Source organism: Gossypium hirsutum, chromosome D03, assembly GCF_007990345.1.
Source record: "Gossypium hirsutum isolate 1008001.06 chromosome D03, Gossypium_hirsutum_v2.1, whole genome shotgun sequence".
In the NCBI taxonomy this organism is placed as follows: domain Eukaryota; kingdom Viridiplantae; phylum Streptophyta; class Magnoliopsida; order Malvales; family Malvaceae; genus Gossypium; species Gossypium hirsutum.
The window spans coordinates 47,400,654-47,422,486 of record NC_053439.1 but is presented as its reverse complement, the minus strand read 5'-3'; the positions used below and the strand labels follow the sequence as shown (position 1 = coordinate 47,422,486).

At 31.8% G+C, this 21,833-nt stretch overlaps 1 protein-coding gene across 3 annotated transcripts; it reads right to left on the bottom strand.

The window, feature by feature from the left end:
* Nucleotides 1-229: 229 nt before the first annotated feature.
* Nucleotides 230-2,837, bottom strand: LOC107944960 (CSC1-like protein RXW8). Of its 3 annotated transcripts, none has more exons than XM_041090308.1 (5): nt 2,496-2,837; nt 2,174-2,370; nt 1,670-1,739; nt 893-1,231; nt 230-710 (listed from the first exon to the last, which is right to left on the bottom strand). In XM_041090308.1, the coding sequence occupies exons 2-5, from the start codon at nt 2,178-2,180 to the stop codon at nt 650-652; spliced, it is 477 nt and encodes a 158-aa protein (XP_040946242.1). In that variant the 5' UTR covers nt 2,181-2,370; nt 2,496-2,837; the 3' UTR covers nt 230-649. The 3 variants fall into 3 exon arrangements, with proteins under 3 accessions (XP_040946242.1, XP_040946240.1, XP_040946241.1); XM_041090306.1 differs by having other exon boundaries at nt 2,174-2,269; nt 2,496-2,834; XM_041090307.1 differs by lacking the exon at nt 2,174-2,370.
* Nucleotides 2,838-21,833: the final 18,996 nt, after the last annotated feature.

Genomic DNA, 21,833 nt, shown 5'->3' with positions numbered 1-21,833 from the left:
TTCCGATTTAATGCACACTACCATTTTAGTGTAATGTTTGCCAATAATTGTTTCAAAATGGTATGAACTTTGGACCAAAAGAAAAAAAAAGTTATATAAACAACAATTCAATAAAAAGCCGACAAAATTAATTGAAGTTGGTTCGATTCGGTTAATTATTTTAACAGAAAAAAGGCTCAATTCAACTAACGGTTTAGTTAATTATAATTCAATTAACAATAGATCGAACTAACTATTTCATCACCCTTTAGATTAAATGTTTGAGAATATAAAACAAAATACTTAGAATTATAAAAGCAAACATAGTTTCAATTGAACAGTTTAGCGTGCAATGGATACTAAGATTCTAATTTGAGGGTAAAATATGGAATGCCCATATTGTAATCTGTGGTGCTTTATTAACTGCTGATATCTTTAACAGCATAAAGCTACAATCCAGGGTCAAGGCGAGGCTTTCAAGGCAGCTTCTCCTAGTTTACCTCTGAGCAAGTGATGGATCGTAGGGTGCTCCCCAAACTGAGCTACGGACAGTTTGACTACCGGTTGCAGCAATAAATGTGAGGGAAGGTTAGAGCACAACTAGATGGTTCTACTTTGGTTCTTAGTATGAATTTTCTGACAAAACTGCAAATAAGCGGGAAAGGTTGCATTATTTCACAGGACAAGCTAGCCCAGCCTGATGATAATACGTAAGTCGTGAAGAAGGTAGCCTGCAGACGAGAACAATTTCAGTTAGATGTAATCCTGAAGATACACAATCACATGCCATAAAAAAGTGAGAAAAGCAATCTGTCCTATGTGAGTGCCTACAAAAGAGAGCGCTTAAAAGTGTATTTCATGCATCTCAATTGACCAAGGTAAAATCTAAATCTAAATGCATATAACAACTTGCCATGAAGTTGGAGGTGTTGAGGTTTTATTAAACCAACAATTGAGGACGCATGGAAAGGTTACGTGGGTTGGCACTGCTCTGGCAAGTTGTTTAGGTGCATCTTTAAAACTTGAGAAAACAGTCAATTGCCTGATGATGGATCCAAAAAGGACATTAACAAAGAAAACATTCCAAATTGTGAAGTACAGAACTTTGATGCAAGCACCCCATTTCCTCTGACTACGTGAAATATTCCCCTCAATTGCAGAAAACAACATCATGGTTGGTGGAACAGCATACAGAAATAAGATTAGAATCACACTTGGTAAGTAACCTGTTACCACCTGGTGTATGAACTCCCTACATAGCATAACAAACAAGATAGATTCACAATGAGTGCCTGGTTCCTTCTCTTTTAACTCCTTCGAGTTTCCACTTAATAACAATGATATTTGTCCTATCTACATGTATTAATACACACCAAGAGCTTGGATGAGTTTAATGCAGTTAAATAGCAATGACATCACTATAATAAGTTGTATCTGGCTATTTATATACTCTAGATTGTCTTTCAGAGCCTTCAATCTAGGCCTGTTCTCAGTATGCGCCACAAGCAATAGCAGATATAGGAGTATTAACAGGGTTCACGATTATGGATCTTTTCATGCAGGTTTCTATATAGAGTTTGTTGCATCAGGCATCGGTCATGACTGCAATGTGATATGAAAGTAGCATAATTGAAAAAAAAATAACAAGCTTATATTGGTTTTGCAATAGAGTTTAGGGAATGATACTCACTGTTTTAAAATTCCTTTAAGAAATGGAACTCTACGTGATAGCTGGTCTAAGTGCTCTAGTTGAGTCAAGCCTTGCACAAATGTAACAGGAAGAAGAAACATGAATTGAAATGTTGAACCACTTCAAGATGTTTTGAACTTAAATTTGAGACTTAATTACCTGAAAACAACTATTCTCATGAAAGCTACAGCATCGAAACATAAATAAACTTAATTACTCGGTTACTAACATGAAATTAATTAAACAAAACAGCAACAACAACAGACCCTTTATGCTAACCGCATTTCTTAAGAAAAAAGAAATACCAAACATAAATAGAAAAAAGAAAGAAAAAAGAAGAAGAAGCAACAAAACAGCAACAACAACAGACAAGCTTTTTCTCTTATCAAGGTACACAACAAACATTCCCACATTTCTTAAGAAAAAAGAAGAAGCAACAAATGGAATTGATTGGGGAAGTTCAACAAACAGAAGGAGAGCAAAATAAGACAATGAGCAAAATACCAAACATAAATAGAGTGTGTGCTTGGCTGCATCTCTTTGATCCCAGCAACTGTAAGCCTTTATATGTAACCAAAGCAAAGCACCACCCCCACTTATCTGACTCACCCACCCACCAGAACCTTCAGACCATTTTGCAGACTTATGATAACACAGATAAAATAAATCCTAAAGCCAAACACGTGTATGCCTTGTGAAAGCTACGACACAAAAGAACAGAGTATTTTATAACAATGAAGCATGGCAATCAAATTCTAGCGAAATAAAATATTTAACAGAAGAGGAACTAATTAAACAGAAGAAGAAATATAAAAGAAACTCTCACCAGCGAAAGAGGAACAAAGAACAGAAAATAGCTTTGAAAGACGAAAATGGGGAAAAGAAATTGGGTATAAAGCTCCAATTTCACCAGCAGAGGGGAAAGAAAATTTGGGGAACCAGCAGAGGGGAAAAAACGTTTGGGGGAGAATTTGGTCAATAATCATCCAAAAGCAGTTAACGCTGAAGAAAAGGAGAAAATTTTAGCTTCTCCACCTAGAGAGAAGCACTTTTCTGATGGAGAATTTGTAAGAGAAAAGGAGGTTGTTCTTGGTTCCTTTTAAGAGAAAAGTGCTTTTTAGTGAAAAAGTGCTTTTCAAATGGGAAAAAGAACGGGCCCTATGTCTCCGTAGCCAGTAAACCTTACCTAATTAAAGATATATTCTCCGCTCCAGATCTCTTAAATTTTTATTTATTGTAATTTTTTAGAAAAACTAAAATTTTCAACGGTAGTGATAATTAATAAAATATAATAAATGTAAATTAATATGAATACAAAGTTTATTTCAATATTACTATGACTTTATCTTATTATATTATTTTCTATTTAATAATAAATTTGTTAATATATTTAAATATTATTTTTGTAATGTCAATTTTGTAGTATAATGAAGAATAAAAAAAATATTTTCGTCCATTTAAAAATTTCTCATAACTTGTACATATATATTATAGATACATTATCTCGTATATTGATAGTGATGTTCTCTAATAATCTAATTTATTTTATTTTATTTAATTAATAGTAATTAAAAAGATATAATTTCGAAATTATATTGTTACTGTCGGTTTATTAAATAATTATCCTTAATATAAAAATATTTATAAACTAATGTAGTTTGATCTTAGGTTATTTTAATATGTTAAAAAATTGAAACATGTTGTTAGATTATACATAGAAAAAACATAGCTGATTTTTAATCTGTTAGTAGGGTTAAAAACATTTCATTCTATGTATCAAATTGATGAATGCCTTTTATTTTAAAAAAATTACTTAAAAATTAAATTTAGGGTCTTTGTAAAATGATCTGATACTATATAATCCTATATATATGTTGATACTATGTATCAACAAGGATGGAGAAAGAAGAGAGGGATGTGTCGAAGAAGGCCGATTCTGCAACAGCCCGTTTTTAGTGAAATTGGAACAATTGTTTCGGGACCACAAATCCCAGTCAGAAAGAAAAATTATTTTAATATTATTGCATTGTCTGTATTATGATAAAAATAACGTATGAAAATTTTTTTGCGAAAATTTTACCGATTACATGTTTAATTATAGAAAGGACCAAATTGCATAAAATGCAAAAGTTGAGTTCTAGTAGCTAAAAGGATTAAATAGCTATAGAATTCAAAATTTGAGGTCTTTATATGGCAATTAGACCATTAAATGGAGTTAGTAGATATTTATGATGATTCATCCATGGAAAATTAGAAAAAGAAAATGACTAAATTGGAAATTGAATTAATTAAAGATGGAAATAAGCTAATATCATCTTATTTCATCATCTTCCCTAAATTATAATACATGGAAACCCTAGCTAAGAGAAAGTGAGTTCAAGCAAGTTGTTTTGGCTCAATTAGGTATGAATTCTTGTCCCATTTTTAGTAATTTTTGTATTCCTGAGATCGTAATAATCTAATCTATCTATTTTGGGGATCAATTTGCAAAGTTATCAAAGTATAAAATTTTTTCCATGGATGAGTATGCTGAAATTTTGAAATTCATGGTAGAAAATGAAAGGTTATTGATAGATAAACAACTTTTATAAAGGAAATTTTCATGAAATTGTGATTTTAGGACTAAATTGAAAAGATGTAAAATTCATGAAAAATTTCTGAATTTTGTGAAATACATGGGCTGTAAATGTTATATGAAAAATTTGGTTAGGCTTGGAATAAGGATCAAATTGCATGAATTTCATTTTCCGAGCCTAGGGACGAAATTGGAATTAATCAAAAGTATAGGGGCAAAATGGTACTTTTACCTAAGATGTAAATTGGATTGAATTGGATATGAAATGTGTTAAATTGATGTTAAATTCATTTATATAGATCCGGAAAGATCAAATAAGGAGTTAGATCGAGAAAAAGAAAAAAAATATCAGATTAGTAGATTCTCGTATACGAACAAGTGTCGAGGTAAGTTCGTGTAACTAAATTGTGTATATTTATATGCTTGAATTGAATGTTTTATATGTGAATTGTATAAATGCCTTATGTATGAAATTGATCACATGTCCAATTATGCCCGATAAATAATAAGTCTCGTTTGAATAAATGAAATTCGATGGATACATGATTTTCCATATTGGTTGTGGTTTTGCATATGTTGTGGACACACCATAGCTCGGAAGAGCATCTTGTTATAAGCCTCTCGAGAATCCTGTTACATGGTTCCTGCGAGCATCCCGATCGATATTGATCCTGCATGTGTTGAGAACATACTGTAGCTCTTTGTGAGCGTCCTGTTATATGATCGGTATTGATCTTACATATATTGTGGACATACCGCAACTCTTTATGAGCGTCCCAATATAAGGCTTTTAATGAGCTTCCTGATATGGCTCACTTGAACTTCCTGATATATGGCTATCCGGAGCTTCCTGATAATAGCTCTTCGGAGTTACTTGTTAAGCTCACATGAGCTTTCTGTTTCAAACTCTTATGAGTTTCCTGTTATTAAGCCCGGATAAGATTCCCGTTACATGGCTCACATGAGCTTCCTGTTATATGGCTCGAGAGAGTGCTTCCTAATTATGTGCTTTAATGAGGACCTCCGGATATGAATTGAAGGATTTACAGTTTTGCACACTTTGAGTGTACTACCGGTGTATCCATCGATATTTCAAATAAATTTAATGGGAAAAGTTCTGACATGGCTAAACTGAACTTGAGATGACTTGTCATGAAAATGTATAAGTTATATGGAAATATGATATGGAAGGTATATGTATATGAAAGTTATTACATGATGAGCTCATTCACGTTCTTGGTATTTATGTGAATTATTTGACTAACATGATTAGTGAAATTTTGTGTGTTTAGGCTTTAAGCCAAATTGTTTGGATGCCATTTATATGATTATTTTAATAAAAATGATTGGTAAGTTAATTTCTCGTTATACGAACTTACTAAGCATTATATGCTTACTTTGTTTTATTTTCTCTATTTTATAGTACTTAGAAGCTCGTAAGGTTTGGACGTGGGTAGGAGCAACATCACACTATCTTTTAGCTTGTTTTGGGTATAAAATGACAAACTTTATTTTGAATATAATGGCATGTACAGGTTAATTAGCCTATGTTGACACATTAATGTTTTGGTTGTAAATAGCCATTAGAATGACTAGTATTTGACATATTTTGATAAAATTATATTAGGCCTTATCATGTCTGATATGTGTGTTAAAATGGTTAAATGATGGTTAGTATATAAATCTATTGATGGATGGATTGAGGTAGTATAGTTACTTAAATATGTCTATTTGTACATATGTATATTTGGTAAGTTTGGACACTTGAACATATATGATAATATGATATGCATAAGACTTGGTATTGGCTTGGTTTTAATGTTTTGAATTGGTTGGTAAATGTTTTTAAGTGTTTATGTAGGTGGAAGACAAGTTTGGGTGAGAAATAGGCTTGGAAATGGCCTTATTTTGTCCACACGGGCATAGACACGAGGGTGTGTCTCAGCTGTGTGTGACACACGGCCATGTGCACGGGAGTGTGGTTTGGCCGTGTGTCCCTTGCATCTTAAAATTTGAGAAACAGAATGCTTTGAATTGCTCACACAGGCAGAGACACGGGCGTGTGTTTCAGCCGTGTGTGTCACATGGCCTAGCACATGGGTGTGTGACTTGGCCGTGTGACCCCTGCACCTAATTTTCAAAAATTAAATTGTCCACACGGCCTAGCACATGGGCGTGTGGCTGGCCATGTGACCTAAGTCAAAGAGTTACACAGGCATAGGCACGGGCTAGGACCCGGCCGTGTGCCTCACATAGAATGCCCACACGGCCTGGGACACGGGTGTGTCACTTAGCCGTGTGAGCCACACGGCCTAGCTACATGGGCGTGTGTCCCCTGCACCTAAGAAAAATATTGAGATTTTGTGAAAAATTCTTTGAGTTCCTGATTTAGTCTCGACTTGTTTCTAAAGCAAAAATTGGGTTTTAAGGGCCCATTCAAGGGACATTATGATTGAATATGTTTGATTTCAGTTATGAATAGTAAATGATATGTGTAAACTGTTTTTAAATCTGTAAATTCTGAAAATGTTCCGTAACCCTATTTCGGTGACAAATATGGGTCAGAGGTGTTACAGATTCACCCATTCTAGGGTCAAGAGCCGGAAATGTAGAGAGACTTAGGATGAGTGCTTAGTGTATTAGGGTTTTGAGTGGAGAAGTCCTTCTACTAAGTGGTACCTCAGGGTATTTACAGGTAAGTGAGGGTTCCTACCCAATTATGCTACTCAATGGGCCATGGATGGCCCAATAGAGGTTTTAACTGGGTCCATATTGAGGTAGGGATATAACAATAGTCCCCCAGTTGAGAGGTAGGTTATAAAGTGGTTGTGCCTCGAAACTATCTACAAGCTGTCCTCGCGGGTAGTAGTCAACAATATGGGATGGAGGATACAATTATAGGCTTGATGACCCATAAATATATGATGCTTTGTGATGCTATTGAAATTCATGCGCACCCTTTTTAATAATGTTTTTTGCTAGTGGTATTTCTATTCATAGTTTACTCATATAAATTTAGCTTTGTGATTTAGCAGGTGGTATGCTCATTGGCTCAACAATCCGAAAATATATAATGTATACTCGAGTGGTGCAGATGTCAATTTAGAGGATCCAACTTTATAAAATGGAGATGTGTCGTATTTATATCTCAGATGCGATTATTGGAAATGTAAAATAGAGGAGGTTTAAGCCATCTACTGGCAATATAAAATGTAAGAGATGTGACTCATTCATTGGTAATATGAAATGTAAGAAATGTGTACTGTCCGTTGAGCGGGAACTGTGTAGTGCCCATTAAAATGGTGGCAAATATAGCTTTTGGCTTCAAATTTTTTGATGAGTAATATTGAACAATTGCTTACAAAAGGTCGTATTGTAATGCCGATATGAAAATAACTGTTACTCTAGAGAAATAAAGTGCGTGTGCACGCAGTTATAAAATTTATTCATTAATTAACCTTGATTTTTATGAAGATGATATGCCTCACCTCCATTGAAAGCCTAAAGGGTTCGCGGAGGGGCTCGAATGTAGAAGATACGCCTCACCTCCGTTGAGAGCCCAAAGGGTTCCTGGAGGGGCCCAAATATAGAAGATATGTCTCACCTCCGCCAAGAGCTCAAATGGTTCACAGAGGGGTCGGTCGGTCACACTATCATTGGCTCTCGCAAAATGGAAATTCGTGGAGAGTAATGAATATCCTACTCCCAGACGCATGGAGGGAGGCTTACGGACGGGGTGGTATAATACCCCTGTTCCTAGACATATAAGGGAAGCTTACAAATGGGGTTTAATAATATCCTTGCTCATAGACGCATGAGGGAGACTTACGAACGATGTTTAATAATATCCCTACTCCCAGACGCATGGGGGGAGGCTTACGATAAGAAATCGTTGGTCGATTGCACTAATGTGGTTCTCGCAGCTCGAAATTACGTAGAGAGTAAGGTTCTACCACGTCGAATCACAATTGTCGGCTAAATCCGCTAGGCTCGGACTTGCATGATAAATGTCATGTTGAATCACTATCGTCTGCCAAGTCTACCCAAAATTATGTGATAAAAGTAGGATCACAAATATATAACATGTGGAATTATAGATATGGCATAAATGTAAAAGTGTATGTAGTTATCCATGAGAGTCCCTCGTGAGTTCCCTTTGTCTAACAAATTACACTATATGACTATACATATATGTAAGGGGGCAGAACCACTCGCTAGAACCCCGTGTGGGTTCCTTTTGTCACATTCATATAGACATTCATATATAAGTAGGTATAGATAAGCATATCAGGTTTTTACTGTTCGAGGGGAGTAACCGTTTTGAGGATGTGAAGATAAAGATTTCGGATGGTAACCGTTCATGGGGTGCAACTAGTCGTAGATGCGAGAATAGAGACATCGGATGGTAACTGTCCAAATCGAAAACCAAGGTCAGCAACAATTAAAGGCAAAATTAGAATACTTAGCGGCAGCAAATCGAAGCATCTGCAATAGTGGGTGGTAACTGTTCGTGGCACTTGCTATAAACCTCTCGTGGGCCTTTGCTTTTCCTGTATTTTCATTTTTCTTTTTCTTTTTATAACCACAAAATATATATGCACATGCATATGAGGTATGGAGTGTACTCGTGAGAACCTTTCAATTGGGTTTCATTTCATAAATAAATACTTAATGCATGCATACATACACAAGGGGACACCCCGTAAGTTCTCCTTTGCCATTCCAATCTTTTTCTTTTAATAAATAATATATACGCATGTCACCCCCGCGAGTTTCATCTCTCATTTTTATTTCATAATTCACTTATTTTTTTTTATAATTTATAAAATGGTGTATATGCATGCGGGGGTTGTTGCACCCTGTGGGGAACCCCTCGTGGTTCCTTCTTTTACCACTCTATTATTAGTAGTATAAAACTGAACATAATATATATATATACCTGAATGTTCTTTTTCTTTTACTCAATTAAATTATTACACATTTTAAGCATTTGCAAATAATGTTAAAATCTGCAAAATGCAGCAATACCCCATAAAAAGTGTCCCTCTCTTAAGTACAAAACACTAAAATCTTATACTGATAATATCATAATTTCATACCACTATACCTCAAAATGCTTTTAACATCTTTATAGAACCTTTGCAACGTCTATGGCTTTAATCTTCGCTATACTAAAAACCTATACTAGACCCAATTAACATTTTCCATGAACTAGATTCTATATGAAAATCAGACATGAGAGATGGCGTCCTTTCTTACCTACAGTGATTGAATTAGAAGAGATTGAGTCTTGTTCAATTTTCTTGATGCAATATTATCCACCCAGAGGTTACACGTATGCAACAATCAGTTTGAATGCGCAAATGTAGATATACATGTACATGCGTATATAGTTTCAAAGGAAATTGAATCCAGCTGAGGTAGCCTAATTAGATCAGTAGAAGAACTCATCCTACACCATAGGGTTTCAGTCTAAGCTTTAACGTGGATCAAATCATGCATTAAAATATACAGAAGCAACCTTCTTGTTCTCTAATTTATACCCTACATTTCAATTATAATTGAGAGGAATGGTATGTTGGTATCTTGGAGGTTTTTATAGATAAGAATTTTTATCCAATTATACTATTCAGTGGTTTTGAATGATGGTCCAATTGAATCTAAATTGAGATAAGGTATAACAATATCATCAATAAATCAAATACATATCAAAAGATCTAAAAAAATAAATTCAAATAACTTTATCCTTAGTTCACTAATAGTATATAAAAGAGATAATATAATTTTTGGCCATTGAATTTGGCAACTAAGTTCACTTTGGTATTTGTACTTTTTCTTGTCCACTTTGGAACCTAAACTTGGCAATTAGATCTATTTTGGCCCATGAACTTGGATTCTGTTAAGGTTTGATGATGTGACCAATGTTATTGGAACAAGATAGGTTAGTGAGTCGAACTGATTGGATCGAGAATCGATCAGTATAATGGTCCGAACAAAGGGGTTGAATCGATTGAATTATAACCTACTTGAAATTGATAGAAATTGAAAACTAGGATAAAAATCGACAACTAAATATGTTGAATCAGTTTAATTTTTAAAATACTGGATATGATACTCTAAGATTGTACCTCATCATCAACTAAATTTTTTAATTTTTAAGTAATGGTGTGACACAATTTCAAACTGTCATATTATCAAACTTTTATTATTTTCAAGTTTAGGAACCAAAATGGATTTAATTATTAAATTAAAGTGGCAAATTGGAAAAAAAAAGTATAGATACCCAAGTGAAAATAATTACAAAATTTGTGCCAAAAATTATATTATCCTATATAGAATTATACATTTTCTGCATCGAATAAAAATCATTAAATTTAAAACATTAATATTATGGAAAAAATTTAGGAAGAGACGATTCTGGTCTAAAGTAATAGAAATGACAAATTACATAGTTGGTCATTTATTTTTCGTAAGTTTTTATTTTAAACACTGAAATAAAAGATTTTACAAATTGGGCATTGATTTTAACAATTGTTTTTATTTTAGTCACCAACTTTAATAAGTTTTCATTTTGGTCATCCACCATTAATTCAATGTTATTTACACTCATTTTAGTCTCCCAACTTTAATACGTTTCTATTTTGAGCACTTATTTTTTCTTTTCAAAAACTAATTTTACTTTTTTTTTCTTTTTTAGAATTAGTTTTAGTTTTTTTTTAGTAAAAGGAATAGCATGTGGTTTTATAGGGAATTATATGAGTTTTTATAGGAAAAACTTAGATTTTCATAGGGAAAATCTATTTTATCTTTTTAATTTACTTTATTTTTCCCTTTTTAGAATTAATTTTATTTTTTTAGTAAAAGGAAAAAACACGGGATATTACATTGAATTATCTGAGTTTTTTTATTATAGGAAAAACCAATTTATGTAACGGACGTGATCAAAATGAAAACTTATTAAAGTTGAATGACTAAAATGAAAAAGGTTGTTAAATAGTTTTACCCAATTTGTAAAATTTTTATTTTTGATGCTAAAAATAAAAACTTATGAAAGTTGAATGACCAACTATATAAATTACCATAATAGAAAACACCAATTACATGCACCATTATAAATGATAATATTAATATGGGTACATTACACCAACAGTCATTCAACTTTGGGATAGCTGACAAAACAGTCACCTAGGTTTCATTTCAGTCACTCAACTTTGGAAAAACAACAAAACGGTCACTAATGTTATTGAAAAGTGATAAATCAGTCACTCATTAACATTTTTCGTCACAGGCTTAATAGGATAGCTGACGTGGCCAGTTAACTAGCTGATGTGGCCAGTTAACTTGCCACGTTGGACGAGTAGTTAAAGGGTCAAAGAAGAAAAGAAAAGATGATTGCTCCTTCTCTGTATCTTTCTTCTTTTTCTTCTCATCTTTCTCTTCATCTTCTTCTCCCTCAACCTCTTTCTCTTTATGCTTCTTTTATTTTTTCTTGTTCTTCTCTCCTTTCTCTTCATCTTCTTTCTCCCTCAACCTCGTCTTTTACCATTTCCTGAATTTGGGCCTTTTTCTTTCAATCCAAATGGGTTGTTGCTCGAAAAAAACCAAAGGGTCAAACCCACAACAGAACAATGGCTACAAATCAAGAGCCACAACAACAGTTGCTGAACAACCCCAAGCCACTCGCATCCCTGAAAAACCAAGCACTCAAGCACTATGGAACCCAGTGGTTCCAATCAAACATGAACAGACTATAGGATTCAAAGAAAAAAAAGGACCAATAATTGGTAAATACAATTTTCAAAGCATTAGATGACATAACATGGTACTGATTCAGATTTCAATTTCTATAGGAACAGATAAAGTAGGTCCATAATATAAAAATCCAAATGGATATTCAAAAGAAGAATGAACTCAACATTACACATTTGAAGTTCAATGGCAAACAATATAAATGGAGGTAAACAAGTAGGGGCTTGATTATGTTGCTGCATGAAACTTAGTTCATATTTATGGGGATCTCACTTTTTCTTGGCAGCCTCTCTAGCCTTGGTCTGCAATGTGGGCAAAGTCACAAATAATAGATAAAATAAATTCAAGAAAAAACAGTTGAAGAAACAAACACCCCAATTACCTTTTTTACACCCCTGACTTTTTTAGCCCTGTTTTTCCTTTTCTTCATTTGTTTCTAGACTTTTCAACATTGGTATTAAGTCCATTCTATCATCAGAAGAAAAAAACTTTAGAATCAATGCACAAACCGCGTATGTGCATTAGCACATGCACTCAACTTGTGCGGCGGAGGGCGTTGGCCATGTAGGTGCTGGTGTCGTGGAAGCATAGTCGTCTTTGAGTTCCCGAATTTTGACCATTGGAAATCACTGATACGAAGCTCCTTCCATTTTCTCTTCTTTTATTTCTTCTCTTATTCTTCTTATTCTCTTCTTCTTCTACTGCCCAGGGCTCTTAAATGGGTTTAGGGTTAAAAAGGATTGTTAAAATGACAGCTAACCCACCGTTAAATGCCATGTCATTTTTTCGTTACGTCTATAACGAAAAATGGTTAAAACGACTATTTTGTTATTTTTCTAAAGTTGAGTGATTGAAATGAAACCTAGGTGACCGTTTTATCAGTTACCCCAAAGTTAAGTGATTATTGGTGTAATTTACCCTATTAATATTAAAAGCACAAAGCAAAAAAAGCAAAGGCTTCCATTTCTTTTCCCTATTTGGATGTGGGGAAAAGCATCATGTTCCCGTTCATGCCCTTTTTGAATGGTCAAATTATAGTTTTGTGTTTTAATATCATCATATTTAAGATTTAGTCTATATATTTTAATTTGGTATGATATAATAACTTATTTATATAATATCATTAGTTATTTCAAGTCTATAACATCGTTAATTATTTTAGTTAGAATGATTATATGAATTTTTTTCGAAAAAATAGTCTTTCCATCTCATCATGTTCGTATGGATCCTTTTTATAATGAAATATCAACATTTTAATAAAAATAGTTCATGATATTGATTTATTTAAATTACCTAATTACATTATAAAAATAGAGGGATCAAATAATATTATTAAAATATAAAAACTAAATCTTAAATTTGAGTACATTTTTTTTCTTCATTGAATGGAGTTTCAATTGCATACACAATTTCAACCGAGGTTTGGGCCTTATGAGCTAAATTACCCAATAAAGGAGATCATTAAGATTTTGGACTCAAATTTGTAGGCAAGATTATGAGGCAATGAGTGATGGAATAACTTTATGTTTCAAAAAAAAAAAAAGGATAAAGCACACTTTATATGGATAATGTTAGCCATCAATTATACCCCACTACTTTTAGTTGTATAATTGAAGTCGGAAATTAATGTATTTTTCTATAGGTTAAATTCACAACTTAGCTCTTAAATTATATCAGTTTTTTTCTATTTTGATACTTATTTTTTGGTTCATTTTAGTATTTAAATTATTATTTTGTCCTCATTTACCCCAGAAAGCTCAATTTCTGCCCATAAGAACGTGACACATGTCAAATGGTGTCATCCAGTTTAGTATTTTCGGGGGTAAATCAAAACAAATGAAAGTATCAAAATGAGACAATGAATGTAATTTAAGGACTAAATTGTAAATTAAACCTTTTCTAGGCGTAGCAGCAGCAATTGAAGCTTAGAAACCACCTCTAGAGAATTATTGAGTCACTTATAGGATTAGGAAGTCAAACAAGATGATCCCAACACTTGGCACTTGTCCTAACTTCATTGATGATATCCCATATGATTGGAAGGCAAGTTCTACTCTTTTCTCTCTTCAATACTAATTCTTGTGTTAATTTCAGTATTAAATAATTTTGCAAAAGTAATTAGTATCCAACAAAATAAAATTAATTAGGTCAGTGATTGTGGTTTAAAGCCCACCCCCAAATCCTTAAAAGTTACAAAAGCAAGAACCCTAATCCTTGAAACAAGTCAAAGCGAATGAATCCATCCACGTATCGGAGGTACACCATGGAAGCTGCATTTGCACTTCATCATTAACCCTACTTTTCTGAGGGAATCTATATAAAAAGCTATACCACTGTTAGCATCTTATTGGTGTCAGATTTGCATGTGCAATTATACAAGGTAAAAAGTTTTGGTTACGTGTGCTCTAAACTTGGAACTTCATCCAAGATTGAATCAACATATTTCATTGATTATATAACAGTATTTTTATTTAAGGAATCATATTTCTCTTTATACACGGAATTGAACTTTTCCTTTTGGGCGAACTATGGTGAATTAGATGAAGGTAGGTTCTTTTCCAAGTAAAAATCTATAGTCATACAGTAGGGTTAGCTTTTGGGCATGAAAATGAGCGAAAGGCCGTAATCTAGACCGATGATAAGGTGGAATTAGATTCCAGATTCTTATAAGCTTTCCAATTTTTAAATTTAATATAAATGTAACTTTAGCCGTCTAATCCCACATTTGACAGGCAAAGGTCAAATAGCTTTAAACAAAAGAAAATTTGTATTTTAGATTTGAATTTTATTATACGTGTCTAATCTTAATATGTGTATGTCATAAAATTTTTTTTTCTTCCAACTTCATATTTATTATATTTTACATTGATTTGATTTTATGGTATAATAGTTCATGTATTTCTATTAATAAAACTTAAAAGAAAAAACAATAATGTCAATAGAAAGTAATAATTGCCGACCTACATTGGTAGATATAATTTATACTGTGTTTAGTTCATGAATTAAGTTTTAATTGCCATTGTAAGTGGAGTTAAACAGTTTTTTTTTCTTCATTCAAACTATTTTGTTTAAAAGAAATAGAACAGTAGTTTCAGTTAAACAATACAATTGCCACAAAAGCTATTATAACATGAAAACCAGGTATTTCAATCACCAATTTAACATTCACCACCACACATTGAACATAACCATGCGATTAATACCTGATGTCGCTAATGTTTTTGCCATTTCATTGCCATGCTGCTATGCTTTTGAAAATGCTACCTCACCCACACAGGCTAGTCTCCTTTCCATATCTGCGAATGTAGTTTGTTGCGACCAAGGTCTCCTGTCTTTGTTCAATAACTGGTTATACACCACCAGTGACTCAATTTCAACAATAATCAAACTAGATCCCCTCCACCCTATCTCAATTCTTACATCCAACACTTTAGATTATAGTACAAAAATTTTATGTAATAAATTTTAATATATATATAACAATTAAATATGACTTTGGTTAAATGGTAAAGTTGAAATGTTAAATATCATAATGTTTTGGATTCTAATCTCATCATGTACAAGTATTTTTCTAGATTTATATGAAAAGACATATTTGCTCTGTAAAAAATAAGATTTTTTTTTGTAACTTTACGATTTAATTGAAATTTGATTGATGGATGACACTAATTCAATCAAAATCTTAAATATAGTATAGATGATATCCATAATATACATGTTTGTTAATTATCATTTTAATCTAGTAATCTAAATATTAAATTTTACTATAAATCAAAATCAATTGAATTATAGAATAACACAAAAACCTAAGCTCGGTTTAGCTTCTTAAAATAGTTTCCATTTTTGTTTTTTATTTTATTTTCATATTTAGAAAATTATTTTTATTGTCTATTCTTCGAAAATTGAAAATACGTTTGATAAAAAAATTGTTTTCAATAATGAAGATATGCAAATATGTTTGGTACATAATTTTTTATAATAAAAATATGAGAAATCAAATGAAAAAAAAACCCAACATTTATATGGATTGAAATCAGGGTACAATATTTACTATTTGAAAAACTATTGAAAAGGAGAAGAAGAAAATTCTTACATTTTACAAGTTTGAACCAAGGCAAATTTATTTAAAGTAAAAATATATTGTTTTTCATTAACACTTTTACAAAATATTTTTAGTGAAACAATGAAACAACTTTTTATTGTTTTCTAATTTTCACATATTTTCCAACAAATTTTGGACCTATGTCAGCCCATTTTCTAAGATTGATCCGTTTGAAGCAACAATATCTTAGAGATTGGATTAGATCAAATCAAATCATGCAATTAGATCCCTTGAATTAAGGAGATTGGATCAAATTGGCTTGAATACTTATTTTGGATATCTCTACAATATCTTAGACTTTATTATGATATTGTATACATTTCTTTAGGTACTAGTTTGATAGGGAGATTGATTGTATATTAATCTAGTATGTTAGCAAGTCGAAAATAGTATATAATCTTTAGACTTGTATAGGTAATGTATTGAGAGTTTTAACACTTATCTATTCATTAGGAATTTAACATTTTGAGTGTAGACAAGTGTGTTACTTGGTTTACCATTTAAGTTTTCAGGGGGAAAACTTATAGGGGAATGATTTATATCTTTAGGTGTAAAAGTGAGGTTGCTAAATCAATGTGTATTAGGATTTAAATCACTTGTTATACAATGTTGAAAAATGTGGATTATTTCTCTCAGCGAGGCCCCATAGATGTAAGGAAACCAAATTGTGTAAACATCTCCCTATGTTTATCACATCGTCGAGACAACGAGTTTCTTCTCATCATGACATCGACAGCTCATTGCAACGTCACTCACTATTTTGGTTTGAAATGTGAGCATACACCACAAGAGCAATAATTTTTTAACATATAAAATATTAATATAGAATAACTTTTAATACTATAAAGGAAGAAATTTTTGGAACCAATTACAAAGGGTCACATGTCAAACCAAAATTATCATATGTTAAAATGATGACATCGCATGTTATGTCATTATAATTTTCTCTAATTAATTTAAATAAAATCAAGAGATAAATAATAAAATTTTATATTATCACTAACTAAATTAAATTATTTAAGTGATAATAATAAATTATTATATTCTTTAATTAGATTAAGTTAATATGATATAAATAATAAATAAAAGAGTTTAATTTGTTAGGATCTTTCAAATGAAGATGTTATATTCTTTTAAGAACTTTTTTAAACTTAACTAATTGACACTATAAAGAGGCACCTTCAAACTATTCAACACAGTAATTCAAAAGTTCAAAAAGTAGAAATTGAAGTATGAGGATAAGATTTTGAAGACAAGAAATCTCTAAAGAAATCAAATAACTCTAATGAATTTTGATGAATGATGCTTTTTGATCCTATTCAATTAACATAGAGAAACCTAAGCTTGTTTTCAAGATAAAGTTTAGAAGACCCTTAAAGTGGAGTCATCCATCCAAGATTGTCTCAAAAATCCTTGGATCAAAGCTGTTTTTTAATCTAATTGAATCAACACAAATAAGATAAAATTAATTTTTGTAGAACGAATCTCAACAACCTTTTAAGCAAACTCAACCATCCAAGATCAAGTGTTAAATACCTTTGGATCCAAATTCATTTTCAAGATAAAGTACCAACAACCCTCGAAGTGAACTTCATTTATTCAAATCAAATCTAGAAGACCTTTGAATCTAAATCAAATCAAATTCTCAAGCAAGTATCTTTTCAAACTTGTTTTCATGATCAAGTCTTGACAATCTTTGAAATGGCCAACATCCATCTAAGATTAAATTAAGTCTAAACAACTTTTGGATCAAAACTATGCCAAATAGAATAATCAAAGGATTTATCTAGAATTGTAAGTCAAAATTTATAAATAAAATTCTTTGATTTACTTAAAATTTCAAGTTTTATTATTCGAATCAAAATTTGTAAATATAAATATTTTAAATTTTAGATTCAACTTAGTTCTAAGCATATAATTAATTACATCATGAGCTTCAAAATAAAAATAAAAATTTGAAAAGAATTTAGTTTACATAAGTGAAAATTATTCAAATTTATATTTTAAAATGCATCCATTTTTTATCACAAAATTTTGTCTCTTTAATTAAAGGTTTATTATTTGATACATTGACGATAACTCTACAAGTGAGTTTAAAAAACAATTATGTGTCTTGTTATTATTTTTTTAAAAATCAATTATGGACATGTGACAATTCCATACTTTCACTCAAGAAATCAAAATATTTTACCGTCAATAAATCAAATAATTATCCTTATTTAGTTTTTTTATTTAAATGTCAAGAAGGTCGTCATAAAATAATTAAAAAAATCAATTAAGCCTCTAATCAAGCATGCCACCTAATTAAACCCTTCAAATAATGAATTGCACTCAATTAAGCCCCTGGAATATAATTTTACAGTAAAGGCCATGATGGGTCGTTAACTGATGACATGATAAGTGGCACAGAAAACTGATAATTTGGTAACTGATCACGTGAAAAAAAAATGAAGACGTGGCAGGCTGATAAGGGCAGCGAACCAAGATCGTATTCAAGTTGTTCGACACGAGGGGATTCAGATTTGACCTAAATACAAGAAACTTAATAGATTTAGAAATTAAAGAAAAAAATAAAGAGAGATAGAGAATAATGAAAAAAATCGAAACAAATTGAAAAATATCAAGTTCTTGATTTTTTTACAAGGAAATCCTTGGATATTGAAACTTGAAATTTCATAAGAATGTGGGTGCTGGAAAAAGAATTAATATAAAGGAAATCAAGATAGACAAAGATACAAGAAAAATGGAAAAGATTGGATGAAAAGTGACGAAAAAGATAATATCCTATGAAACCCTTTGAAAAATGATTTTTAACAAGCTTCACAAATGTCTCTAACCAATCCCCTAAGGCCAAGCTTTAGCAAATTGGAGGTTGAAGAGTTCTCTCACAGCTTTAAAGAGAAAACCAAGAAGAAAACTCACTTTTAAAATAAACAAAAGAGAAATCTCACAAAGAGAAATAACTCAAATAGTTGAATTTTGTTGATCAATTTGTATTTTATGAATAATAAACAGGTCTTAATATAAGTTATCTAAATACATTTGTAGTAGGCCAATTTGCCCGGGCCCGTCAATAAAACAAAACCAAATTAAAATTAAAAAAAAGTCCTGTCCAAATTACAAAAATTCTAGGCCAAACATGGTTCAGTCCAATTACACCTAGCTCAACTAGCCTAAGCCTAGCCCAATAACCCCAAATCATTTAACCTAATTCGGCCCAACCTAGCCCAAAATATGCCCCAAACTCAGAAACCCTAGCCTTCACGCGCCTCAACCGCCACGCCACCGTCAGGGACCACGCCTTCACGCATTGCACCGCTCCACGTCACCGTACGGTCTCCGTACCTGTACCTGCGCAGAAAACAAACGAACACAACGCACACAGCAACAGACAAAAAAAAGCAGAAAACAGCAGCAAAGAAGCAAAAAATAGGGCAGAAATCGAGAGAATAGTAGAGAGAAAAAAAACTAAATAGGGATTTTGGTATTTCCTTTTGGCTATATCAAAGCCATTACAAAAATCTTGTAAAGGGGGGAAGAAAAAACACACACATATTGTATCAGAAAAATCAATACAAAAAATCAAAAAGGTGATTTTTGAATCGCTCTCTTGCTTCTTCCGTTTTCTTTTTCCTTTTTTCTTTTTCAGTTTTCTTTTCGGTTTTGGTTTTGATTCATTTTTGAATAAAAGAAAAAAAAAGATTAAAAGGGAGGGAAGTTACCTTGTGGTCGGGTCCTTGCCCTCTCCGTCGTCATCGGAGTGTGGGCTAAGTCCGAAGAGTCCCTGAATGGACGATACACAGAGCGGCGCATGCAGGAGGAGATGGTTTAGGTTTTTTTAGTTTGATTTGTGAATGGAGACGACTGAATAGCATTTAGGGTTTTTTAAGGTTTTATAACAGTTCTAAAACGACGCCATTTAGAGTCCGTCACAGTGACTCCAAAACGACACCGTTTAATGGCCATACCCGATGACCTGACCCGAGCGTGGCCAGACCCGCGCGTTTTGGGTCTCTGAGGGAATATTTGCGCCATTAATCCCCTTGATTTGTTTCATTGTTTCAATCCAGTTTTCCTTTATTTTATAAATTTGCCCCGCCTTTTTGATGTTGTCTCGTTTTGGCCCATACTGCTGCTATGCGTTTTGAAGGATGGGAAATATGTTCCAACTAGTCCCCCACGTTATTCACGCGTTTCATTTTGCCCCTAAACTCTGTTTTATTTTCGTTTTGTCTTTTTGACTTTGTTTTAAATTCAGTTTAATCCCTATTTACTCAATTAAATTGTTTAAGCTTTATTTATTAATTTATTTAGCTATTTGTTATCCTGTAATTTTTATAGAATTCTAAAAACTCAATACTTTTTTTTTCATGTATTTTTATATACCACGTTATTCACGCGTTTCATTTTGCGCCTAAACTCTGTTTTATTTTCGTTTTGTCTTTTTGACTTTGTTTTAAATTCAGTTTAATCCCTATTTACTCAATTAAATTGTTTAAGCTTTATTTATTAATTTATTTAGCTATTTGTTATCCTGTAATTTTTATAGAATTCTAAAAACTCAATACTTTTTTTTTTCATGTATTTTTATATACCATTTAGTTTAAGTAATTTATTTTATGTGTTATTTTAAAATTAGTTTATTTTATTTAAAATTTCCCGTGTATATATATATAACTTTTTAAACACTATTTCATCATACATCTTGTTTATTTTTTTTTTTGTATATTTTATTATGTATACTATTATTTGTATTAAGTTTATTATTTAAGATATGATACTTATTTGGACTAATGCATATTCTTTAGTATGTTACTTCCTTTGATTTTCATCCTATGCAACATTTACTTTAAAATTTATTTGTGTTACCATTTCGTATAGTATTCATTTTGATTTTATTTTAATCTATTTTAAAATTTTCATATTAATCATTTATTTTGAAATTATGTACAATTTATTATTTATACGTTGATGATTCCAAATTTCTTTTCGTTCACGCTATTCATTCTTTAATTTATGTTATGGTGCTTGGTATTTCTTTAATTTATGTTACGGATTGTTTGTGTTCATTAACATATATTGTGGTTTATGAATTATCCTTTCGCGTTGTATATTATTATTCAATCGTTTTTTTCAAAAGATTACGTCTAATGTCGTTTAAGTATCAAAATTGTTTTATTCAAAAAAGTTTCCAAATAAAGCAAATACTCGACATTTGGAATCTTCGAAAATTGAGCCCTAACGTATTGGGTTTCAATTCTCTTCGTTGAATCTAAATAATCGAGAATATGCTTTAACCAAAACACATAAATAGAGGCTCATTCTCGAGAATTTGACGCGTTGTGTCCTAACGTATTGGATATGACATGTTATTTTCTCGAGACGAGGATTTTTTTTAAAAATAATAATAAAGGCAATGTTCGGTATTTGGGAATTTGGTGAAATCGAACCCTAACTTATTGGGTTTTGTTTTCTTTCATTTAACCCAAATAATCGGACATCCTTCTCAAAACACGTAGGTTTGAAAAGTCAAGAGATAAACTTAATTTTGAGGATTTAAAATGTTGCACTCTAACTTACTGAGTGTGACGATTTATTTCTTTGAAATAAGTGAGTCTCATCGTCTAATTCATTTTATACAAAATAAAAAGATCGTATTTTAAAATCTTTTTAAAATTTCAACATTAAGACATTAAACAATCAAATCAGTACCAATTTTGGGCGTCACGAGGGTGCTA

Coding starts and splice junctions, on each gene's coding strand:
- LOC107944960 (XM_041090306.1), bottom strand. CDS start 2,655: ATGATTATTGACCAAATTCTCCCCCAAACGTTTTTTCCCCTCTGCTGG. Junction 2,270..2,495: donor TCTTTGTTCCTCTTTCGCTG/GTGAGAGTTTCT, acceptor TGGGTGAGTCAG/ATAAGTGGGGGTGGTGCTTT. Junction 1,232..1,669: donor CTTAAAGGAATTTTAAAACA/GTGAGTATCATT, acceptor TATGCTATGTAG/GGAGTTCATACACCAGGTGG.